General features: G+C 46.2%; 1 protein-coding gene across 2 annotated transcripts in view; it reads left to right on the forward strand.

Annotated features, from left to right (window-relative positions):
• The window catches only part of GPSM1 (G protein signaling modulator 1), a 727,733-nt gene that overhangs the window by 692,017 nt on the left and 9,595 nt on the right, over nt 1-26,121 (forward strand). For both annotated transcript variants that reach the window (XM_086921016.1, XM_086921015.1), the window contains exon 12: nt 18,721-18,868. In XM_086921016.1, the coding sequence (XP_086777142.1) occupies nt 18,721-18,868 (148 nt within the window). The remainder of the gene's footprint in view (nt 1-18,720; nt 18,869-26,121) is intronic.

Below are 26,121 nucleotides of genomic sequence, written 5' to 3' on the forward strand. Positions count from 1 at the left end.
AATAAACCTAGCTATAACTACCCAGTAGTTGGCGTCCCTGGGTAATGTGATAAAATTGATTGGGAGATATATATATATATATATATATATATCTCCCAATCAATTTTATCTGTGCCCCAAATTGTGCCGTCCCTCTAAATTCCCTTCTAGCGATGCCTCATCTCTATCTTTTATGAGAAACTGCAATATTCAAACCTGCACACAGCACCTTCTAGAATCTATAGTAAATATGCCAGTGTAGTCTTCCATTATGTCATTGGGTATCCTGGTATTGCTGCTCGTGTTCTGTGGCATTTGTGTAGTGAACAATCATCCTTTAGTTTGGCATCCAAACCCCTTTCGATAGCCATAGGTTGATTTTCCAGGCACTTTCTGGGGTTTCCATGTCAAACGTGTACAGTGACTTCAACAACTATCTTATTCATTATGTCCTAAGTGATCGCATAAATGATGGCACGGTTGTGCAGAGCATTTGGAGGAGTTAAGCATGTTTTTTCTCATTTCTGCACTATATACCAGTTGTGTATTTGAAGGATAACCATGACATACTAAGTTGATCATTTCCATGATTTTTCAATCAAATGCCCAATGCGAAGTTCACTAGTCCACGGAGTCCTCATATTTCTGTAGTCCCACCCAGAAAGGGCGCCTCGGCCACCTACAGTGAATGGCGCATTCGCTGTCTAAAGTTTTTTGTTGTTGTTTTTTTATTTTATTTGTAATTTTGCTGCACAGGTTTTTCCTTAGCCTTCAACAGCAGTAAGTTTAGAGGTCACTGCTTCACATTTGGGAACCTCTGGCCCGGCGAATTTAGGGATCCAAAGCAGCCCGGCCAAACGCTTTCATACCTGCAAACATTACACCAGGCAGCATAATGAAAGTGCCTGGTGTTATAGGCATTTGTATAGTCCACAACTCACCCAGGAGAGCCCCTGGCGCTTAAACAGGAGGTGTATCGGGTGAGCCAAGGTCAGAGCTAGATGAAGAGCCAGGACTTCAGAATTTTGCAGAATTTGTGAGCGGAGGAGTAGGCTCTGATGTGCAGGGGCAGGGCGGTGCTGGCTTTAGGAGCGAGGTAGAGGGCACAGCTGCCATATCTGGTCCTGTGTATGCCGGGGATGTGTGCGAGTAGGTGTCCATCTGAGCTGAGGTGTCTAGGAGGTTTATGGAAGTCTGTGCTTATTGAGGTATGTGGGGCCAATATTGTGTACATCTTTTCATGTGTGTGGGGGAAGTTTGAAGAGTGCTCATTTATGGATTCGGAGCCAGTGGAGCTCTTTGAGGTGCGGGGTGACGCTCCAGGTGAGAGCGGTGGGGCCAGGTGGGGGGGATTTCGAGAGATGACTACGACGAGGGAAAATTAAATAAATAAATAATTTTCCATCGTGGTTGTCTTTCGAAATCCCCCCTCCACCCGGCCCATCGCCCACTGTTCTTACTTGCAGAGGCCGCTGCTGGAGGTTAGTGTAGGGTTGGAGGCTTAGAGTGAGACTGGGCATTAAGTTTTGCATGGTCTCGAGTCTTCTGATCAGTTGAGTGTTGATTCCAGCATATAGTGTCTTGCCATATCCCAGTTTGCTGGTGATTAGGGCTTGAGTGACAGTTCTGCAAGTGTTGGTGTGGAGCCATTTGAAAATCTTCTTGAGCATTTTCAGAGTGTAGAAGCAGGAAACAGAAGCCGCATTCTCTTCAATAGTTATGGTGAGTTGGTTGTTGATCACTATTTCGAGGTTCTTTGCATGGGTTACCGGGAGGGGAGTGGGTCCGAGTTCAGTAGGCCACCAGGTGGAGTTTCAGAGCGAGGTGTCTTTGCCAAACAATACTACTTCTACCTTATCTGTGTTGAGCTTGGTTTTTCATCCATCTGGCGATGTTAGTCAGACAGCAGGAGAAATTGGTCAGGGTGTTTGGTGTCTCGTCGGTGAGGGCGTGTATTAGCAGAGTGTCATTGGCGCCGGATGCAATGTTGATTCAACAGGCAAGGAAGATGCGGGTGAGTGGGATCATGTCTGCGTTGAACAGAGTGGAGCTGAGTTGGGATCCTGGTGGCAATCTGCAGATGAGGTTGATGCCAGCTGAGGTGAAGTGGGCTAGTTTGAATGACTGGCCTGTCAGAAAGGAACAAATCCAGTTAAGTGCGAGTCCTTGGATACTGGCTTCATGCAGTCATTGGATTAGAGTGGGGTGGGAGATGGTGTTGAAGACTGTAGAAAAGTCCAGTAGGAAAAAGGTTGCGGTGTCATCTCTGTCCATGAACATCCAGATGTTGTCTGTAGCAGCGATGAGGGTGGTCTCTGTACTGTGGTTTGGACCGAATTCATATTGAGTAGTTTCAAAGAGGTGGTTATCAGTGAGGTGGGTGACTAGCCATGTAACTTAACGCTGTCTTACAGGACCATTCTTGGGTTTACCTGAGTCACTCTGGCACAGTGTAGTTTTGCAGGTCGGCCAACCCTGGCAGCCACAGGACCTGAAACCCGCCTACAAGCTGGGAGCAAGCCACTCACCTACAGCCAGGCCCACTTCAAATTGATGTTGTTTCTAATTTCACTCCCCTTAAGTGACTTGTTAGAGGATGGAACGTAACAATGACACGGCAGCCCAATGTTGACCTATTCAAACTCCACTGGCTATGAAGTAAGCATGGGCGGAAAATCCGTTTCGCTCGCGGATTTTGCGGATTTTCGGTAAATTCACAATCCGCGAGATTCGCGAATCTCCCGCAAAATCCGCAAATCCGCGAGCAGCGGATTTTGTGGCTTGCTCGCACTGTTCGCGTGAGTTCGCGGCTTCCCAGTACAACTTCGCGCCCCGCGAATAAGTGCAAAATTGTAGAAATACGATCTTAGCAAAACTGAAACTACTTACCAGGTTCAAAAGTTCAGGCTCATCATTAGTAGCCATTTCCTGTAGTGCTTCCTGAGGGGCCCCTCCAGAGTTCAGTTGCCAGTTGCAACTATTATGTGACCCTGCTCTGAACCTCAGAATAGTTACACATATGCCACAAAGGTCCTGAATTACAGCTAAGGGAGACAAGCAGGAGCCAGGCTGGAAGTTCAAATCCATTAATCAGCCCCTAATTCATTATTGTCAGTTGGGGCAGGGCAGGTGTTGTAACTAATTTTGCAACAATGAAAGCACTTAGCAAGTGCAAAAGATCACTAATCATGAAGCACTAAGGAAGCAGGTGCCAGCTAAAAAAATATTCTGTGACACATTAATCAGCCCCAAATTAATTCAGGTCACTTGAGGCAGGGAAGGTGTGCTTGCGTTGCCACAATAATGTACACTGACTGGACAACCAGAGGGTGCTGTGATGGAACAGAGGGTGGCATGGGTGGGCCAGAGGGTGGCATGAGTAGTCAGAGAGTGGCAGTGGTGACAGAGAGTGGCAGTGATGAAGAAGAGTGTCCCAAACAGGCTGGACACGTAGAAACAACAAGTTCGCGAAACTTGCGACCCGACAGGTAAGTTCGCAATTTGCGAAATTGTACAAAACCCTCGCGAACTGGCAGAAACCCGCGCAAACACAAAAAAAAATCCGCAAATTCGCGAGAATTCGCGGATTTTGCGGATTACGAGTTCGCAAATCCGCAAAATTCGCGAACGCGAGATTCGCAAAATTCGCCCATGCTTACTATGAAGTTTAAATGATTTAATAACAGATCAGCCACCACTACCATGTACAGGACTGAACCTGGCCTCCAGCCTCCCAGGGAAATGCCTGGGTGAGGTAATGGCCAATCCGGCCTTTTTCCCTGCTACCAGAAGTCCCCCGTCTTAGGGTACGAAATAATGATACACTATGCACAAAGCATTCTAAGATTTTCTTGTACCTTTATCTTTTTAATTCCCCTTGCATATGTTTGTTGAGTCTGTGTCTGTGTGTGTTTTTTCTGTGGTTCATGAGTGGGTGAATTCAAATAGTACGTGGGTGGATGAACGGATGCATGAGTGCAAGAATGAGTGATAGAGTGCGTGTATATTGAGTAGGGGTTTGCGATAAACTCTGGTTCGCCGGCAGAGTTTGCAGAGGTTTGCCCACCCGCGCTCTGATTGGAGTGCGGAGTTCGGCAAAACCTCTTCCTACATGGGCGGCCGCAGCAGGTCGCTACCACTCACGTTGTGAAAGCTGCCACTCGAGTACAAAATCTACTCAAGTGGCAGAAAGAAGCAGCACCATCTGGCATGCTGCATGGTGCTGTTTGTGCCAATTTTACCCCGCAGGACAATCTCCCGGCGCTAAAAATCAGTGCAAGAAGTGCGACGGACCAGAATTCTGCCGCTCACAGAACTCCTCAAAATCTTGCTGCGTTCCTAGTTCACTGCATGGTATTCTGCAGAGTAAAACTCCATATGGTCCGCCCACCCCTAATGTTGAGTAATTGAATGCCTCACCTCACCATTAACTGGCATTTGGTATTAGCAGTGCTTGTTCATTCTCCCTTGAGCTGGCATCATCCCCTTTGTTACGAATGTCCAGGTCTGATATGAGGTATTCTGAAGAACCTTGTGTTCCTGCTCTAGACAGCACACATTCATAATACATTATATTTTGCTTGCGTCGCCCTGCTGTTTCATTTAGTCAAGAAAGATGAGATTGTTATTATCTAGAAACAGTGATAAATGGACAATGGTGCTCTGAAATGAGAGTCTGGCCCCCTTGTCATTGTTGGTCCCAGCTCCCTAACTAATACAAAGTGCTTCAATCACTCCTGGCAGAAACCAAAATATTGGCTCTTGGAGCTTTCTAATGGCACACTAAACTCTGTGTTATAACTGCAGCATCTTCTTTGTACAGAAACCCGTCTGAACATAACATCACCTGAAGCCTGGGGTAGCACCCAGCAGCATCCCTAATCACAGGTGGATGTCTTACTTGAAGCAGACAAAAGCGGAAAACCAAGGATGCCTAATCTTGACTCCACCCCATGCCTCTTTCTTCCTCCACCCTACACTTTTTGTTGGCTTATGTCACTCTTGCAGGTTCTGTTTTTTATCCCTGCTGTCTCCTGTCACGGTTTTCCTATCTTTCTCTTCCTCCTTCTTTCTCCCTTTTCCTCTTTTCTCTCTTGTTCTGGGTAAAAGTGTGATAGTATGAAATAAGTACAGGATCTGAAAACTGAGTGATGTTGCTCAACCCTTCAACAAATTAAGTACAGCATCTACATAATTTTTTACAGGAAATTGCATTACTTGTTTTGTAAGAAGATGTCATTACCAATGGCGTCTTTTCTCTATTAGCTGTGGAGATGTTGCAGCTAAAAATAAACTATAGCATGAATCGTTTACCTCAGGCACGGCCCGTGCCGGGCGTTATACTGGGGCGGTGACGTCAGGCAGGGGAGGGTCAGGGTGGTGGGTTGTATAATGCGGGATATGGACCATTAGAGGTAAGTACTGTTAAAAATAAATAAAACGAATTTCGTTGCCCACGCTGCATCGCCAAATGTGATGCAGCGTGGGCAACGAAATTCGGTTTACTTTTTTTTTTATCGGTACTTACCTCTAATGGTCCATACCCCGCATTTTACAACCCACCACCCTGACCCTCCCCTGCCTGACGTCACCGCCCCAGTATAACGCCCGGCACGGGCCGTGCCTGGTTTACATTATATTATATGTTATGTTATGTTACGTTATGTTAGTGCACTATCACCCAGAAGGGTATCGTGGTGCTGAGCAGGTGTGTGTATAGCCAGAAGCCATGAAGGCAGTTCCTGTGAATCCATTTTAACTTTGACCTACAGCTCCATCAATATAACAGAGCCGTACAGTAAAGCGACAATGTTTTAATTTTTTTTCGAAAACAAAATCCCTAAGTGGGATATTTTCTTGATAAAAACCAAAAAACAATGCCCTCCTCGTCAATGGAGCCTTGAGGGTCCAGGTTTCAATGATAAAAGAAGCTAGAGCATGTCCTGTTCTTTCTCTAAGGTTTATTAACCCCTTCCACGCTCATGACGAGCTGGGCTCGTCATGGCGTAGCCTCCTCGCACGCTGATGACGAGCCCAGCTCGTCACGGAAAGTGCGGTTTTAAAAAACTCAGCACAGGAGCGGAATTGCGCTAGCGCGCATGCGGTTAAATAAAAATAGTTTGAGGGGCTGAACGAAAATTTGTGAGGTGCTTGATCCCAAGCTACTCAATTATCCATTAGATCATTGCTGGACATGTCTTGAATAACACTAGGTGATGTGAATGTGGGCATCCGCTCCACGCAGCCTGTCGCATTCACTTGATATGATGTTGGGAAAGGTTCTCATCAGCTTCCTGCCTTCTGACCACAAGCCCCCTTTCCAGCTGTGTCTACAGCTGCCCTCATTTAATGTAGACCTTTCAGATTCAAGGTGGCCACTGGCCAGAAGAGTTTACGGTACCACAGAACTCTGCTGCAGTTCCCCAGAAGCTCTTGTCTTCTTTTTATATATCTTTTCTCAGAGAGTCACAGTGTGCCCAATCAAACACCCAGAGTAGGTTTCTCCGGGACCGCCTGGGCATTGGTGGTCACACACAGCTGGAGTCAGAACATTGAGAGCCATGTTCTCAGAGATGTTCAGATCAGCAGTAATGGTGGTTCCTCAGTCCTGTTGCCTGGTTACACTAGGACTGTGTGAGCTCCTTTGTTTATTTTGTTCTAGCTATCTCTCTGCTTAAAGCACAGGGACACCTTAACTTCGTTCTCCCAGACCTCTACTCCTCCTCCCTCTGGTTTTCTTGTCCCTTGCTCCTCTGGTCAGCATGCTGGAAGCCAAGCATTTCATAACTGGATGCATCTGATTAGTAAGAGGTTAGTGTTAGTGTAGTCCGACATGATCTCTGCTGAATGGGCTCAAAAGAGCTGTGACGGGGTAATTTGTCCTCATTGATATAGCGCCTAGTGTGTGCCTGCTAGCCGGTTTACCCCCTCCAGAGTAAGTGTCACCCAACACAGTCCCGGTTCCAAAGATGTTATTGAAGGATGTCTAGCTCCTTTTTTTATCGAGGTACCTAAAATATTGTCTGATATGGTTGCCACGAGTACAGTGTTGGCCACCGTGTAAGTGAGGGATGGTACCTTCACTGCTTAGGGTTCAGGGCATACCCGTGCCCTAACTGTGTGGGGCAGAAAACTATGTGTTAGGATTAAATACAACAAATGGCACAATATGGGGCAAACCTGATGAATCAACAAATGATGCTGTGTTCTAAAGATTACCAGGCTAGACCTCAGTTTCCTTTGGCCCAACTTTATCTTGTAAACTATTAGATCACTCTAATGTATTCTTTCATGATAACTTATGATTGTCAAAGGTAGACCTAGGAGGGCTGAGTTGTTCCGTTGTTCCAGATTTCAGGATAACCGGTGAATATGGAACTGGTTCTCATTCGGGTACATTGCACATATATCTACCTGGCTTGGATATCCTGCCATTTATCGTCCATCCTGGACCATTGTTGTGCATCACTGTTTTAACGTATAGGACCTCGGACCTCATCTGTCTCACTAGCTATGATTTGGCCCTGTCCAATCAGATTAGCTGCTGTAGTCTTTCACTATTTTAAGCTCCTGCTCCTAATGATTGTCTGCTTTTATTATATTATCTTCCGCTTAACGAAGTAAATCTATGATCTATACTGGTTGTCAAGGAGGACCTTGGGGTCCTCCTTGACAACCAGTTGTCAATGAAGCAACATGTGGTAAAAGTCTCAGCCACCTGCACTACCATCGTAAGGTGGCTGAGAAAGATCACGTGGATGCTTCCAGCTGACACCCTGAGGACCGTAGTCCAGGCCCTTGTCACTTCACGGATGGACAACCGGAGAACATTCTTCTTCTGGGTGCCTGCAAGGAGGTCACCAAGAAATTACAGGTGGTTCAGAACATGGCAGCTCGCCTCATCTGTAATCTGCCTGCCAGGTCCTCGGTCGCCGTCCAAAAGCTGCACTGGCTGCGCATTGAGAGCCGAGTGAAATTTAAAGCTCTCTGCATAATGCATCATATCAAATCTGGCAAAGCCCCGAAATACCTGTCCTCCTTGGTACAGGATTATGTCCCTACCCGCACTCTGAGATCCTCTATGCAAAATAACTTTCAAATCCCGCGCTTTAACAGAGCCAAAATGGGCGGTCGCTCGTTTGTGCTGCTAGCACCTTCCCTATGGAACTCCATGCCTCAACCCCTGCGATCCGAAATCTGCTATCTTAAATTCCGCAGGGGAATTAAGACCTGGCTTTTTAATTCTTAAAATGTGTGCTCAATCCGTCTCAGCTTACCTTACCTTTTGTTTGTTCACTAGCGCCGGGAAACCTCCGGGTAGCTGCGCGCTCAATAAATGCAATTATAATAATAATAATAATATGTATGCGTCAGTATCGACACAGGACAAACCTACTGTAAAGGATGGGAGGCCTGCCCGTATTTGTCCAAGAGCTCTACCAGAGAGAGTAAGTCCGCTCGATAATGGACATAGTGCAAGGAGACGCCAGCGTAGAAAGAATTTGGATATGACAGACTTTATATGTATCTAGGCTATTCTTTGGATGGATTCTCTCACCGCCATGTCCTGGAGGTTAACGAAAAGAGCATTCAGTGAGTGGATGGGATCTCCTTCCCAGGTGGCACCTCAAGGTGGACACCTTCTTGCATCCTTGCAATGACCGCAATCATCCTTGTTCGCGTGTTATTGTGGTGTAGGGTAGACGACGATTTACTCTGCAAAGATCAGAACAATAAATTCTTAAATCGGTCCAACCTCCTGTGCACTGTTACAAGCCTTGTGACCTGTGATTTTCATCTTGCTTCTCTTGGCGGTGGCACCATCAACTGACCTTACAATGGATGAACACCACACCGCTTCCCGGGACAGCTCCATCCATGCATACCAAGACAAGAATCCAAGCAGGAGGAGAAAGTCCTTTGATGGTGGGTAATGTGCATGGGTGCTAAGACTTCCCACAGATCTTTCGAAGTGAGTGCACTGCACGAAGGCACTCGGCAAGAGTGGAGAATCCTCCATCTGCCTTCTGAATTTGGCCTCTGTAGATGTGCATGAAGCTCCTAAGAAAGGCACTTGCCCCATTCTGTGATTTGACACCGCATCTCCCTTAGGTTCCAAAAGGGGACCCCTGAATCTGTTGGGGTTTTCATCATCACGCTCTTCGGAGAGCTCTCTCTAGCCTGTGTCTCCTCCCTCTTAACAAGATAAGGTAGACCGACTCCAAAAGAGCGTTCCCCTACAGAATCATCCTCTCCTGCCGCTGCCACCCTTTGAGGCTGGTTCTCACCTTGGCATGCTCCATTCATGCTTGTCGTCGATGAGTGAGAGATTGGTCAAGTTCAGCTTCACAGTGGATCTCAGGCTGCGACGGGCAGACCCTTCCTACGCCCTTTCCTAAAAATATCATCGACTGCGGAAAGTTAGTCATTTTGTGCAGCAGCAGAGATTATTTTCATGTGAGCTGCAATTTGGCTGGACTACACCTAGAATTTACTGCTCTGTGTTTTGAAATGATAGCTATAAACAGGCCCCTCACTGTGGTTAGACACAAAAAGCGATCATTCATGAGAGTACGGACATCTCAGAAAGAGAAGAGGAGATGGATAAAGACAACTAAATGACAAGAGAGAAAAATAAAGATATATTCTAAAATACAAGGGTTCAGCATTCAAAAACACAAGGGTTCAGCATGTCAACATGAACACGTGTACCTTATGCCTTAAACAAGACACGCAGCTTTGGAGCAAGGGTGTGGAGGCTTGCATTTTTTGTAGGTTTGCATCTTGAAATAAATGTAAAGCAGCAACAATTCTCAGGAAATGTGTGGTCCATAGTCCACAGGTCAACATCAGTACATTAAAGTACTGCCGCCCGGTGACTATCGCCAGTCCTGGCTTCTGGGGCTCTCAAGCTCATGCCTATTAAGGGAAAAGGCACAACTATATACCACTTGCATGATTTGTGCTGGGTAACGGTAACTAGGTCTGGTTATGGTCATCCTCACAATGGGCCAGTTGACTGCCATGTACTAGTTATCATGTGAACTGCAACACGGTTTATTTCCCGCTTTGGGTCCAAGCCTTGGGGTGAGTCTTAGCATAAATGGCTGTCAGGAATTGAGATGAGCCTTGCAGAGTACCCCTCTGCCATCCATTATCAATACATGAGCTATGCACAAAGAGCGAAAAAATCTCCAAAAACCGAGTTACTCCCTCAGTCAAGCTCTCTCCTGCGACTCCAGCTCTCACTCCATCCTCCCTGCGGGAAGGGGCCGCCCTCAGAGGTTGCTCTACCAGTCCGACTTACCCAGTTTGTAAAGTTCACCCAGCACAGTCACTCTATCGTGTCAATGTTTTTACGAGGCCTGGGGCAACATGTGATGCGGGACCCCCGGAAGCTTCGCCCGTTTTTGTCAGACGCTGTAAGCACGCTTCTAACTAATAAAAAGTAATGTACTCCAGTGAAGGAGAAAACCATGTGTCTGTCGCCATCTAGTAGTCTGGCCACATAGGCTGCCTCTTTAATATTGAAGGTGATACGTTTGCCTGCAACTGCACGTGCACAAATAAACGTTAATGTAAATGTAAATGTATAGGCATTTATATACCGCACTACTTACTCGTTGGGTCCCAAGGCGCTTCGACCACTGCGAAACCCTTCCTGGCTTCCCTGAGAGATGGTCCCTTAATGGGTATCTCCAGGGTGAGACCAGGCATCCCCGGCGGTCTGGTGGGGCCGTTAGTGAAGATGAGGCAAGCTAATGCCCAGGGTTGCCGAGTGTGATCGCTGATCAGAGTGGGCACCGAGGCGAGAGAATTATCGAGTCCGCTGACCCTGATCCAGAAACCTGCCGCGCCGGGAATCGAACCCTGGTCCCGGGCCGTCCTCAGCTCTCGGGTCTGCCGCCTCTAACCAGTGAGCCACACTACTTCACTCGTTGGAGAAGAAGGGCGGCTCCTTGGTAAGCGCGCAGACCTGGAGCCCAATGCTCCCTCCTCCCCATCTTTTAAAGGCCCTGCAGGGAGTCTTATGGCGCTCAATGGGTTCTGTTGGCCATTGACTTCTTTCCGAGTGGGATCATTTGGCGTGTAAAAGCCGCATCGCTTGCTTGGCCTTTTCGATATGTACTCAATACAACACAACTTCACACGTGCACACTGTGCACTTTTTATTTGACAAATCCGCTCTCGCTCTGGTGTGTGAATGCAATCAGTTGTAGGTGACAGCTGGCTGAGGACCACCCAACGCACAGATATATTGACTTTCTGCATCCTGAGGGGGTGGATGGGAGTCTCTACTCCAGGCGAGTCAGTGTTCCCAGAAGCACACGGGGCAATGAGACTGCCTACACCTAAGAACACCAGTTCTCACTTCCGCTGACTTGGGATCCAGGATCAGGGAGAGAGTAAAAGAGAGAGAGGGGTGGAAAGGAGGCACAGGAACCGAACATCTGTCAGCAGACGTGGCACAAATCGAAGCAAAGTCCCTGATTACATGGAGTCTGCTTTCAAGACGTGGCAATACGTCTGCTGCGCCCCTGATTGTGGTGATTCACGTTTAGACCCCGTCCATACTCCTACACTCTCATCTTCTTCCATGCAAGGACCTGATTTCTGCACCCCCTTGTGTAATAAGCGCGTTAGAGCAAGCTCCTCCATCCACAGTGGAGAAACAAAGAGACTGAGGGCCCTTTGACAAAGATATTTTTTCTCACTTACTCTTGAAGTAATCCTGACTTACTCTTGGAAATCACAAATATGTTAGGGTTACAACCAGAGTAAGGCGCACCAACTCACAACATAATCTATGCAAAGGTGTCTTCAATGCATAAATGTAAATGTGGCTCACATTTGCACAGCTTGCTGAAGTTTGTATGTGTACGTTTCAGAATGAGCACACACCTGGAAATCTACAACGACCTCGATTTCCATGAGTGCTTTTAGGATACTTTGTTAATCTTCTGAAAGTCAGAAGTTTCATCTGAACTTCGGCAACTCATGTGGGAGCAAATTTGCATCTTCGACAAAAACTCTTTGTGAACCAGGCCGATTGTAGCTACCTTGTTCCACACACTCTGCAGCATTTGTAACCTTGTAAGGGAAACAATGAGCCCAATATTGCTTCAGTCTATACTTGGAAACATCTGGGCCCGTATGGGGCTTGTCTTGTAATTTAAGTGCAGCTAAGCGAGTTTTTGTGTGCAGTTTTCATCAATAATTCATTTCTTTGAATGAGATATTAAAAGAAATGGGCATATAAACATGATGGATTTTTTTAAAAACTATGATATTGAGTGAATTGAAATAACTAGAAAAAGAAATCAATGACATTACCAGTTTAGTTTAAAGAAGGATTGCATGCAGTGCTTTAATTTAGATTAGACTTTTATGTACCAACTTTTTAGGGTTTTGGCTCATGGCATTGAAAATGCGTTGGCAGAGAACCAGATCCGGCTCAATAAATTTCAGACCCGCAGGCAAAATTACATTTTGTTGTTTGGGCACTCCAGCTCCACTAGCAACCAGGTATTTTTTAAGCTACTTTTTAAATCTGGCGCCTTCTTATGGCCATTAGTGATGATGCAGTGAGCCAGCTGCTTGTTTGGCCTTGATGTAGCAGTGGCTTGTGCTGAACATCTGCTAATAGCTAAAAGGTCCTGAGGATTCTTGAGAAAGAGATGACTGCAGAAATAACAGGGATTGGTGGAAACTTTTGTCCTCTAATAGAATTTGCATGATTTGCTTAATTTCTAATCACATATACCACATTATTACTCTCTTACAGACAAGGACATCTTAAGGATTTTGGGGGCTCTGGGCCAAACATGCTTAGGAGCCCCTGCTCGGAAATGCTTTGAATTTATGGTCCAATGTCAGCTCTTTGGCCAGGTCACGGACATTGCACAGGCACACTTGTGCAAATTCTAAATGTGTTTGCATCTAATCTCCAGGGATAGTAAGGTGTGTTTTCAATGTTGTATCACAGCAGCAGCTCATTAATATGGCTGCAAATAATCTCTGTGGCAACCTACAATTTCTCATACATGATGTCCTGTTTTAATCTAAAATAACTTTTTTAACCCCTTCACTGCGGCGGCGGGGCGGAAGAGCGGCGGGCGCATGCTGGTGACGGAACCGCTCCGTCACCAGCGTCGGTTGCGCTGTGCTTATGACGGAGCGGTTCCGTCATGGCCCCGCCCGCTCAATAGAACGCTCAGCGCAGGCGCGGAATTCGCGCCGCGCATGAGCGGCGGGCGGGCCATAACGGAACCGCTCTGTCATCAGCACAGCGCCACCGCAACTGATGATGGAGCGGTTCCGTCATCAGCATACAAGGGGTTAATGGATGCTGCATGAAACATAAACACATTTCCATACCAAATGTCTGTAATATGTAATAGATTCTTACACATCACTCACATTAAAAATAAATTAAAGGAAAATATTATTTAAAAAACAATCTCTTTAAGAATTATTCTTGGTCATCTGGGAAAGACTCTCTGCTGAACAGAGCTGGCTCTATGGTGGGGTCGAGGGGCGGCTGAAAGGCAGGGGCCCTGGGACAGAGCCCACTTTGCCCATGCCTTAAAACGTTTTTGCTTACAGAGTATATGTTTAGAAGAAATCACTTATTTGAAACCTTTTTTGTAGTACTTGATAAAGTGCCAACACTGTGTCAGGGGACAGCAGAGCACTTTATGGAGAACACTTTTATGGGGGTAGAAGGATCTTGACATGAGATGCTGTACACAGAAATGTAAAGTGTGTGGAATCACAGAATCCAGCTTCTAATGGGGAAGGGCTGTGTGAACGTGTGATTGAGACATTACTGGACAGCTCGCTGCCCTGTTAGTTTTGACCTATTTACATTACACATGTTTATAACTTCAGGCAGAGGGAGTTGACATAATTGAACCAGAATGACACACTTTTTGATTACACTCCAAAAGCCGGCTTAAAACCCAGGGCTGTAGGTTCAGCAGCCAAGATAGACTCCCCTTCAATTGGCAAAGAATTCCTAAAAATAGTCAAATAAACAGATGAGCGCACAGCTGGTTGACAACAGCTGTATACAAAATAAACTATTAAACAAACTGGATTGCTGCCAGATTGCCTTCTTGCCGCTCTATCCTTACCTAAGGAAGTTGGAGCGGGTGAACTAAGTGATTTTTGAGAATTAGGATTTTTATCATCAGACTTTAACCCAGAGCGAGAGGAAGGCAGAAAGGAAGCAAGAAGAAGCAAGAGAAACACTGGAAAGAGTGCCAGCGGGGGTGGGGGACACTGCAAGAGTCAGGGGTTAAGGAGGAAGTGTGGGCTGGTGGAAGGAAGAGCCCTGAGGTGGAGTAAAGAGTAGGCTGGTAAGGCAGGCTGACTCCCGAGAAAAGCTTTGCGCCACTACATGTATATGTATTTATTAATTATGCATGTGCCAGCCCTTGTATTCCTGTGCCAGCCATGATATGCCTGTGCCAGCCCTTGTATTCCTGTTCCAGCCTTTGTATTCCTGTGCCAGCCCTGGTTTGCCTGTGCCAGCCCTTGGATTCCTTTGCCAGTACTGAAATGCTTGTGCCAGCCTTTGGATTCCATTGCCAGCCCTTGGATTCCTGTGTCAGCCATGATATGCCTGTCCCAGGCTATGGATTCCTGTGCCACCCATGATATGTCTGATATGTCTGTTCAAGCCCTTGGATTCCAGTGCCAGCCCTTGGATTCCAGTACCAGCCCTTAGATTCCAGTACCAGCCCTTGGATTCCAGTACCAGCCCTTGGATTCCAGTGCCAGCCCTTGGATTCATGTGCCAGCCATGATACGCCCGTGCCAGCCCTTGGATTCATGTGCCAGCCCTGATATGCCTCTGCCAGCCCTTGGATTCCAGTGCCAGCCCTGGTATGCCTATGCCAGAACTTGGATTCATGTGCCAGCCCTGGTATGACTGTGCCAGACCTGGTATGACTGTGCCAGCCCTTGGATTCCAGTACCAGCCCTTGGATTCCAGTGCCAGCCCTTGGATTCATGTGCCAGCCATTGAATTTCAGTGCCAGCCCTTGGATTCATGTGTCAGCCATGATATGCCTGTGCAGCCCTTGGATTCATGTGCCAGCCATGATATGCCTGTGCCAGGCCTTGGATACATGTGCCAACCCTGATATGCCTCTGCCAGCCCTTGGATTCATGTACCAGCCCTGGTATAACTGTGCCAGGCCTGGTATGACTGTGCCAGGCCTGGTATGATTGTACCAGCCCTTGGATTCCTGCGCCAGCCCTGATATGACTGTGTCAGCCCTTGGATTCAGTGCCCGCCCTTGATTTCCAGTGCCAGCCTTTGGATTCCTGTGGCAGCCCTGGTATGCCTGTGCCAACCCTTGGATTCCTGTGCCAGCCATGCTATGTTGGTGCCAGCCCTTGGATTCCAGTACTAGTCCTTGGATTCCTGTGCCAGCACGTGGATTCATGTGCCAACCCTGGTATGACTGTGCTAGCCCTAGTATGACTGTACCAGCCCTTGGATTCATGGGCAGCCCTAGGATTTCAGTGCCAGCCCGTGGATTCCAGTGCCAGCCCTTGGATTCCTGCGCCAGCCCTGGTATGCTTGTGCCAGCCCTTGGATTTATGGCCAGCCCTAGAATTTCAGTGCCATCCCTTGGATTCCTGTGGCAGCCCTGGTATGCCTGTGCCAACCCTTGAATTCCTGTGCCAGCCATGATATGCCTGTGCCAGCCCTTGGATTCGTGTGCCAGCCCTTGGATTCATGTACCAGCCCTGGTATGACTGTGCCAGGCCTGGTATGACTGTGCCAGGTATGGTATGACTTTGCCAGGCCTGGTATGATTGTACCAGCCCTTGTATTCCAGTGCCAGCCCTTGGATTTCTGCGCCAGCCCTGGTATGACTGTGCCATCCCTTGGATTCCAGTGCCAGCCCTTCGATCCCTGTTCCAGCCCTTGGATTCCTGTGCCAACCCTTGGATTCCTGTTCCACTCCTGGTATGTCTGTGCCCCTTGCACCCTGCAGTTTGTGCTCTGGTGCTAAAGGGGTTACCAGAAACGATGGCCAGACAGCGGACTCGAGGTGAGGGTTTAATGGGCAGTTGGAGCTGCTGGTTGGCGATGCTCCCCCCACGGACAAAGAGCTGCTCCCCAGGCACGTTGTGGCCCCTGGAGCTAAAGCCTTATGCAAGGAGCCCCAGGATTCAAGAGTTTGGCCTTATGTACAGCCAGGTTTGAATATCTCCACCTGGGTAAACGCTCCCAGAATCCCGGAGCCTCACAGCCCTCCCATGAGACTGTGCACGCAGTGTGATCTCACTCTGACCTAACATGAAGTCCTCGGCCATTGATTTCTGAAGTGCCAATGCTTATTTGATGTTCACAATACCAACATGAGATCTGTATATGCATTTCATGATCTGTTTGGAAATTGATCAAATAGGTTGTGGCTATCCAGGATATCTCAAAATAAATACAATGATGCCTCTGGTGTTTCTTTTAAGGAACCTTCTAGCTGAAGACAGTCACTATAAATTATCCATCCATGGTTATTAATTTCCACCAGAATGAATCTACCACATAGTATTCTTTGTTCATCGAATTGCTATCAGAAACATTTATACCAACAAAATTATACACAGACACAAAAAGTTGGTTTAGTATACTCGTTTTTAGTTAACCAATTGTACTTTTCACTGAATCTTATTATCAGTTCTTTCCATTTTTTCTTTTTATACACATTTATATACAAACATCATATATTTATACACAATATTTACAATGTGCAACAAAACAAAAGTGTGACGCACGGCAACCACACCTTTACAAAATCCAATTATTTGGGGTAGACTGAAGCCCAATTTTTTACATAAGGAAATTTATGGCATTATCTTTTGTAACCTTAATTCCTTTAACACAATCACCATATAATTATAGAGCTTAGGCAGCTAAAGTATCTTCATGCTTCTTATTTTTGCAAAGCTCTCGTAGGATTTTTCAAAATCAATTCCAACTTTTGTATGGTGTCGGATTATAGTAACTGTCGACGCATTTCGGCCTATCAAACAGTTTGAGGCCTCCTCAGGACTTTGGGCAACAAGTACAACATTACCAGCAATAAACTGTGTTCAACCTCTTAATAGCCGAGGTACCAGTATCGTCCTTTGCCTCATAAAATAGAGGTCAACCGGTCTCTTGCACCTACCACCACGGGTAGTGTTAAATTATTCCATAATAAGACTCTAGTACCCAATATTAAATCAGGTCATGTGGTAAGACGAAGAAACTGGCGTCCATCAATCCAATCCTTTGAAATCGCTCCCAACCAATTACCGCTTCTAATGCTCGCCGTAACTGACTATGTTGTGCACCGTAACAACACGCCTTTACTCACGCAGGATATCTGGCATAGATCAAACTCTGAGCTCCAATGCTTAAAAGCCTGGCCATCCTTCTAGAGCATGGGCACTCACAAATATGTTCCCAGGGTGCCCAAAAGTTTGGTTTTTGGTGTGACCGAGGGCCACACTGATTCCAGAAGGTTGGCTGTGTGTGTGTGAGGGGGGTTAGTGAATGTTGGCTAAGCTGGGTGTAGGGGAAGAATATCATGTATATCTAGTGGCTGAATTGCATAATGTGAAACCATAAAACATGGGATCAATCCCGCTTTTATACTTAACCAAATTGTGTGATCCTAGGCAATTATTTTATTTCACTTTACCTCCTTTTTCTTCATTATTACATATAGAAGGATCTCAAAATCCATCACTTCAGGACATGTGTTGTACAAAACCTTATGGCTATACCTGCTATTAAAGGCCCGCTGCAGCGTTAAAGGCCCGAGCCGAAGGCAAGGGACTTTAACAAAGCTCTGCTTTGCATGTCAATGCTTCTTCTGCATGTTAATGAAACACTTTTTGAACTTTGAAGAGACCTTCAAATGTTTTCACATGTGCTGCAAGAGGTCTTTAAAAATGAAGGTGTTCAGTTACCATCCCTTGGGGCTTGGTGTAGAGACATGGATACGACAATGATTACAGAAAGAGCTGTGTATATAAACAGGAAATGCCCTCGCAAATGGACCAGAGTATGGACTAACTGGAATACATACAGAGGGGATATTTGTGACCCAGTTACCGAATCAGACAATGATAGCTCAGACAATGACTCTGAACTGGACTGAGAGATCTGGAGGGAGGGGGGGTGTGTACTAATGATAACGTTTATAGAAAAAGGAGTTGAGAAAGAAATGTTTCTCCTGTACAAACACTATTGGATAACTGTAACCTTGAAATTTACCTATGCCAACTGTCTTTTTGTAATGAATACTAAAACCAATAAAAATGTTTTTTTTAAAAAATGAAGGTGTTCCTAAAGTTAAGCAGTGCAGGATATCCTAGTTTCTTCCTTTCTTTAACTTTAATAATCTTGCCCATTTATTTAGAATCTTTTTTATGTTAGTGCTGAGTCGATTAAATATAAGCCTAGTGCTACTGTCACCGGGGGAGGGGGGCATGTAAAGGTCAGGGCTGCCGCATGCGCCCCGAGCCGTACTTTCAGTATCACTGTTCTAGACCACAAGCATCCGCATACATGTTGGAGATCCCAGTGTGGTGTCCGCACCCCGATATACAAAATTGAAGCCTGTCCAACCTCGGTCCCCCAGCCGCCAACACATACCTTCTTTGTTTACTCATTGAGAACATCTAAATATCTCTTTGCTAATGCAGCGCCACTGTCTTTTACTTTTGCAGAAAATCAAGCGGGCGCCATCTGATGAGGAATGCTTCTTCGACCTACTCAGTAAATTTCAGAGCAATCGAATGGACGACCAGAGGTGCACGCTGGAGGAGAGTCCAGGAGGAACGGGGGAATCCGCCCCTACGCCAGTGCCCACGCTGCGTAAGTGTCACTACTTAACCTTTGAGGGCTGCATTGACCTGATGGGAAATGTCTGTAGCAGCAGTGCAACCCGAACCACTGACACGGGAGAGTGCCCCTGATCAGGACATCTTATCAAAATCCCTTTTCCAGAACCAATTTTAATCCCATATTGGCTTCTTTGTCGTACTAGTCTGCCAGGCGGGTGGTATAATGATGGAAGTTGAGATGTCTAGTTGGTTATTCATGGTTACTATGTGAATAACCAATGCTTTTACATATGTATCACCTGGTAAATGATACATACCTGGTCCATGGGGCCTGTGGGCAAAGATACTTGGGCACAATACATGATGAGTAGGCACTCTGTGGCACAGCAATGGCCTGGCAAGCGTTATGTGGCAAAGCCGCTGATGGTCAGGCATACTCTGGTACAGTAACTGGGCGCCAGAAATCTTGAGCAGACACTCATTGGCCCAGTTGCCGATGGGCAGGACTGCGGTGGAAGCTTCTAGTTATCGTGTTGCTTGACACAGTAAGTGATGGGCAGAATTCTGCTAAAGTTACACAGCAATGGATGAGGGCGTTCTTTCAATGGACCATCTTTTATGTATTTTAGACATTCTGATAACACATTATATCCAGAATGTCATGTCATCATGTAGGTCTGTGTCTGCAGTAACTCTCATCGGCATAGGGGCGATGCAGGGACTCCAATTGTCACCGCCTGGGGCATGTATGAATTCCGAAGACAGGTTCTCCACCACACTGGTTTTGATGGTCTTGTGTCGCTTGAATATAATGTGTGATGTGTATTACTCATTTTAGTACATGAGGTATGAGTGTCACTATTGTGTTAGGCAATTTTTTCTGAAGGTTATGATTTCCGTGGACTCCAAAATATTATTGTGCGCACTGTTTTTCTTAAATTTTGGAGTTACCAGATGAATAAGTGTGACTTGGACACAACTTTTGCAATCCTGGAATTTCGTTTTTACTAATCATTAGATTTGAATGCGATTGGCAGATCGATTCAATTAAATTAAAACAACACTACATGTCCCGAATGTACTTCTGTTGAAAATGAAAAGACACACCTAAGACAAAAGTGTCCTTTTGACATGGAGCCTTATGGGAGCAGAAGACAACACTGTATGCAGGTCTTAGAAATGTCACAGTGGAAGATTTTGGAGCCCCTTTTTTTATATATATATGATAAATATCTCTTTAGACTTTTACCCCATCAACCAGCTCTTACAGGGATACATTTTTTGCCCAGTTTGCTTTTGGTCTCTGATTTTGGTAAATGACAGCAGTTTAGTATCATGGAGCAACTTTAATGTATTGCGAATTGATGTGGATTTTCCACTTTGCGTTTTTTTTCTACTTCTTCTGTCTAAGACTGACATTCTTGAGAGCCACTGGTTATGGGTTGGTATTTATCCTCATTGGGTTTGGCTATGTGGTTGGGTGTGTGCATGTATACATCTTGATTGGGCTTGGGTGTTGGTTTGTATGTGTTTTACATGGTTGAGTTTACTCATGTTTTTGTTCGTATCCTTGCTTTTGGATGTGTCTGCAAGTGTCTTTGCTGTCTAGGGATGGACGTATGTTTGTATGTGTCTTACCAGATGGGATTTGAAAATGTTTTTTTCTGGATTTGGATATCAGCTACCATGTGTGTTTGCTAACTGGTGTTAAGTAGGAGTTTGCATGTCTTTTGGTTCAATTTCAGTATGATTTTTGTGTGTGCTTTAGCTGATTGGGTTTGAGTGTCTTTGTATGTGTCTTCATTAGGTTTGTATATGTGTCGTACATGGTTGGGTTTGCAATGTGTGGTATCCTAGGTTATAGAACCAGCTCTTCGGGTGGTTCTGTAGCCTAGGAGATTGTGGTGGTTGAGGCAGACTGACTGAAGACTGCGATCTTGGTGGCTGCTCTGTGGGGTGCTCCTGTGGATGAGGTCATCTTTTTTGAAAACTTAAATAAACTCCTCTTGTTTCTGTATCATCGCATTCAACCTCGTTATTACACTGGCGACGAGGATGGGATTTCTAACCTCGTTATTACACGATGCTTGTTCGTTTCCTATCTGGCTGACTTTGGATATCCACCTGCATGTGCCTTTTCTCGTTGGGGGGTGGTGGGAGTATATGTTTGTGTGAGTCTTGTTCCAGTTTGTATATACGTTTGTGTCGTAGCTAGATGAGTATGAGTAGGTTTGTATGCATGTTGGGTTTTTTGTTGGTGTCTCATCTCTTTTGTCATTGTGTTGGAAAAGTTACCCACTTGCCGTGAATGCCCTTCCATAGAATGGAGCCTTACTGTAATAGAGTGATCAGATCTCGCTTCGTGGCGGACCTTGGAGTCTGTGTGCACTGCAATTTGCACAAGTCTAATCATGCGAAAAGCTTCACCAACCAATGTCCTTGAGGTAGAGATGCCACTCTGAATAGGTTATTCTACCAGATGGCTGACCGGGAATGAGATGGACCTAAAATGAATACAGATTGAGACACGCGAGGAGCGACCAGATTCGGCTTGCAACTCGTGACTAGAAGAGGCTTGGGGAACAAGCAGTCCCGCCCAGAAAACCGTTATCCAAAAAGCTGCACGTGCAGAAGTAAAACTGAAGCGGTTGTCGATGAAAGCACCTCACAATCAGATAGCCAAACTGTACCCAGCTGTGCTAGAAAGAACGAACATAAATAAGAATCGGTCTGCATTTCAGAAGAAAATACTCAAACTCCTATCCTAAGAAGCTTAATGTCTGCATTAAGGAATACCTTTCACCAGACAACATCCTCACTCATAAAATTCAGAAGCCCTGAGGAGAGCCCCTGTACTCGTAAGCCAGGGACTCGAAACGCGTTGGCAATACAAAACATTGGGGGAGTGAGCATACAACTCTTTCCATAATTGAGTACTAGTTCCTATACCCCCTATCAGTCACGCTCCCCGTGTTTGTCCTTGATACCTTCTAGAGACAATTTTTGAATGTCTAGGATGAAAAAAATGTACCACGCTATTTATTTGGTGTAAGAAGTTTATGTTGTGGCTTGTAGTTTTTATAAGATGTTATGATGTATCAATGTAGTAATGTTTACGTCTTTTTCAATGATAGTGCAATGATAAAAATGTGTTATGACTTCATTGTTTTCTTTCCACATACTTTAATAAATGTGTGAAGATGAAAAATATTTTTTGAAAAATAAGGTAAAATATAAATACCTGATTAGACAAATAAACTCATACCCTTCCTGAAACCTAAAATAACCCCTGGCACCCCAAAACCCATACCCACCATGATCCCTAAAATTAGCCCCCTGGCACCCCATTACCCATACCAGCCCTGAACCCTAAAATTACCTCCGGCACCCTAAAACCCATACCCAACCTTAACCATAAAATTTCCCCCGGCACACAAAAACCCATACCCATCCTGAACCCTAAAATTACATCCTGGCATGCCAAACCCATTACCACTCGGAACCCTAAAATTACCCCCTGGCACCTCGAAACGCATACCCACCCTGAACCCTAAAATTACCCCCTGCCACTCCAAAACCCATACCCACCCTGAACCCGAAAATTACCCCCCTGGCCCCTTGATACCATACATTCCCTGAACCCTAAAATTACCCCCTGGCACCCCAAAACCCCTACCCACCCTGAACTAAAAAATTACCCCCTGGCACCCTAAAACCCATACCCACCCTGAACCATAAAATTACCCCTGGCAGCCCAAACCCCATGCCCACCCTGAACCATAAAATTACCCCTGGCAGCCCAAACCCCATGCCCACCCTGAACCATAAAATTATCCCTGGCACCCCAAAACCCATATCCACCCTGAACCATAAAATTACCCCTGGCACCCCAAAACCCATATCCACTCTGAACCCTAAAATGACCCCTGGCACCCCAAAACCCATACCCACCCTGAACCCTAAAATTATCCCTGCCACTCCAAAACCCATACCTACCGTGAACCCTAAAATTACCAAACTGGCACCCCAAAAGGTGAACGCTACGGGCAAATTTACAAGCTCCTTGCGCCACTTTTGCGTCACTTTTAACAAGGGAAAAGTGATGCAAAAGTGGCCCAAGAGGCTTGTAAATCTGCCTTTACAAGCTTACACTACATTTGCATATTCGGAGGGGACTGTCCTCCTTGACGTTTCCATGCATGTAAGTCTAGAACACTGTTCAGTTAGAGTAACCTAGATATGCAGCTGATGCTGTGGAATGCATTAAAGTTACTGAAACTTACCTAGAAACTGCTGCCTGTTCGTCTGATACTATTCTGTGGAGTCGGGCTGATCAGCAGCACTTTCGTCCTGGCATCCAGCCCCTCCTGAAGGTCTCACTGTGTACATAGATGTGGGTCAAATGTCTCCTGGTTTCTTCTTGCCTGGGCCTCCTCTCCTTCTTCATCGGTGCCCTTGGATGCAAAAATAGACAGATGCATGGCCCTGTTCACTATTCATCTTGTGAACAGCGCCGTGGATGTGTATTCCATACAAGTGCACAGACAGCAGGGGGAAAGGGGTGGCAGTGCAGGTAACTATTTTCCTTTGTAAAGTGATTCCTGCAGGCGTCATACATAGTCCAGGCTTTGCTGTCTGTGCACTTGTATGGAATACACATCTATAAAAGTGTACAGACTGCAAACGCTGGGCTATGACGCCAGCAGAAATTCCTATACAAAAGAAAAGCGTCACTGGCACTGGCCATCCCTTTCCCCCTGCTGTGCACATCTTCCCACTCCCATCCCATGACGAGGCAGCTAGAAGTGGTGATTTGTCATTCTGAGGGGTGTGAATGTTATAAGAATGTGTGTGCCCTGATGAGACAGCTTCCAGGGCACACACACCCATCCGCACTTCACACAGGTCTTTAAAAGACCATTTACTTGGTAATTAGTCTTTGTTGTGTTTTCACCTCTACTTGGAGCCCCTGCATCTCCACTTTGCATTTGGCTTTGGCTGAATGAATGAGCACCCCCCCCCCAACTGAAATTTTTATGACCCCCACCCCCGAAATCTACTTTGACAGACTCGCAGACAGCAAATGCTGCTGCCTTTCCATGGCGTCTGAAGGTTTTTTTCTGGAAGTTGGGTCGACAAACTGATTGGGTTCTTTTCCCAGCCGACAGCAGTTCATGTGGTGGTGATGAGTGGGTTGCAGGGCTCCTGCACTTGTCGCCTCTGTCATTGGTAGCCCCCTGCTTCCATCTGAACGCTGAGGATCACCCCCCCCCCCCCCCCCCGAACCACCGGCACCTGGAGGGGTCGCTGTGATGTCCTGCCTGAGGACGAGCCCCGGCGTCAGACCTCCCTCCAGGGTGCATTTGTGCACATGGGCGTGTGAAGGGGGGGCAAGGAGGGGTGCTCCAGGGGGGAAAAAGCGCCCCTCCTTCCCCCCCCCACCCCCCCCCCGCGGACGTCCATGCCTGCACATGAACCTGCTGTTTCTGACCAGAAAGAACCCAGAAGACGTGTTAATTTAAAAGCGAGAGTGTTTTCTTGTATTTAAATTGCTGCAGACGGGCCTATTACAATCAAAAAGGAAGGTGAGTCATGCTCTTAGTACTAACAGAAACAGTGACCCAAACAATATGTAAATTAAAATAGGCAAGAAAACAGGGACCTAAAACCAGACATAAAAGTAGCGGGGGAGAGGGACTCTATGTCATTTGAAGCTGATGGCAGAAAACATGCGTGAATGTGGTAATACCATTAAAGATCCCAGGGTAGGGAGACACGCATGTTAAAAACACTCAAGGCTCCCTCGCGCAATACTCGCCTGTCTAACCTACCTCAAAGGAAACATGATCCTGTCTTTTGAATTAACGTAAGACTGGTTCAAAAACCCAAAGCAAACACAAGGAGATGATGGCCAGAGCGCTGAAACTTTTCAGACACTCACCCCCTGTAACAGATCTGGGTTGAATCCATCATCGTTCTTTAGCTCACTTCACCACCTCAGTTCAGACCCAGCTATATGCAAATCAGTCTTGACCCTGTTCCTCAGGGGAACAGTCCAGCCCGCACTGCCAAGCCAGGTCTTCCTTGGACCGAAAACAAGCATCCTGGTACCGGTTTCGGGGTAACACCCCTCATCAGAGGGAGTGGTGTGGCTCACTGGTTAGAGGCGGCAGACCCGAGAGCAGAGGACGGCCCGGGACCAGGGTTCAATTCCCGACGCGGCAGGGTCGTGGACCAGGATCAGCGGACTCGATAATTCTCATCTCGATGCCTACTCTAACCAGGGATCACACTCGGCAACTCTGGGCATTAGCTTGCCTCATCTCCACAACGGCCCCCCAAATACGCCGGGGATGCCTGGTTTCACCTTGGAGATACCCAGTAGGGACCATCTCACAGGGAAAGCCAGGACGGGTTCCCCAGCGGTCTACTGCACAGAGATACTACTTCGGGAGTCGATTCTAGCTCATTACAAACCCACAATTAATTAATTAATTAATCAGCCAGGCTAGCTTGAATCCAGTGGCAAAGTGAGCAAGGGACCCACGTCTGGGCATACCCTGCCAACTTAGGGCGAACAAAGTAAACACAAGGAAATGATGGACGGAGCGCTGAAACCCCCAAACACAAATATATACAGCAGTGAAAATACAAGACAGATGCCCCTAGGGTGGATTCGGGCCTCGGGAGTGTGACTGCTAATGAAGAATCCAAGCTTTTCTCTTCCTGTATGCGCGTAGGCCCACCCGCTACTGACGTAAGCTGAGAAACGTCAGGCAAGACAGACTGTCAACTGCGGCAAAGGGTGCCTCCTCAATTGCAGTTGTGTCAAACAAAGGAGTTATGGGAGGTATAATTTAAGCTATGGGGTGTATCTCTGTTAAGAATCGTATATTCACCCCAAAATTTGTCTCAACTGAAATGTGGTGAGACAGTTAAAAGGCAAATGTCAGCATAAATTCATGACTATTGCAGAACGTAAATCCTATGAGTGCTCAATGAGTGGACATAGATTTTTTATATATGGCTATAGAAAAATATTTTTTAACTTGAAAAAATATTTTTTTTCAACTATAAAAGTTTTATTGTTTAAACTAGGAGAGTGACAACCACACCAGATTCTTATATGCATGCTCATGGTACAGAGCAGTCCATCAGCAATGCACCGAAGTCGTGATGTAGGACTCGGTGTCACAATGTAAAACAAAACCCCAAATGTTGTTGTCATGAGTACCCTGAAATGTCAGGCGGTCCAGTCTAGTGTTGTCCTCATATTGGACCCTT

This window comes from Lissotriton vulgaris, chromosome 5 (genome assembly GCF_964263255.1).
Source record: "Lissotriton vulgaris chromosome 5, aLisVul1.2, whole genome shotgun sequence".
In the NCBI taxonomy this organism is placed as follows: Eukaryota; Metazoa; Chordata; class Amphibia; order Caudata; family Salamandridae; genus Lissotriton; species Lissotriton vulgaris.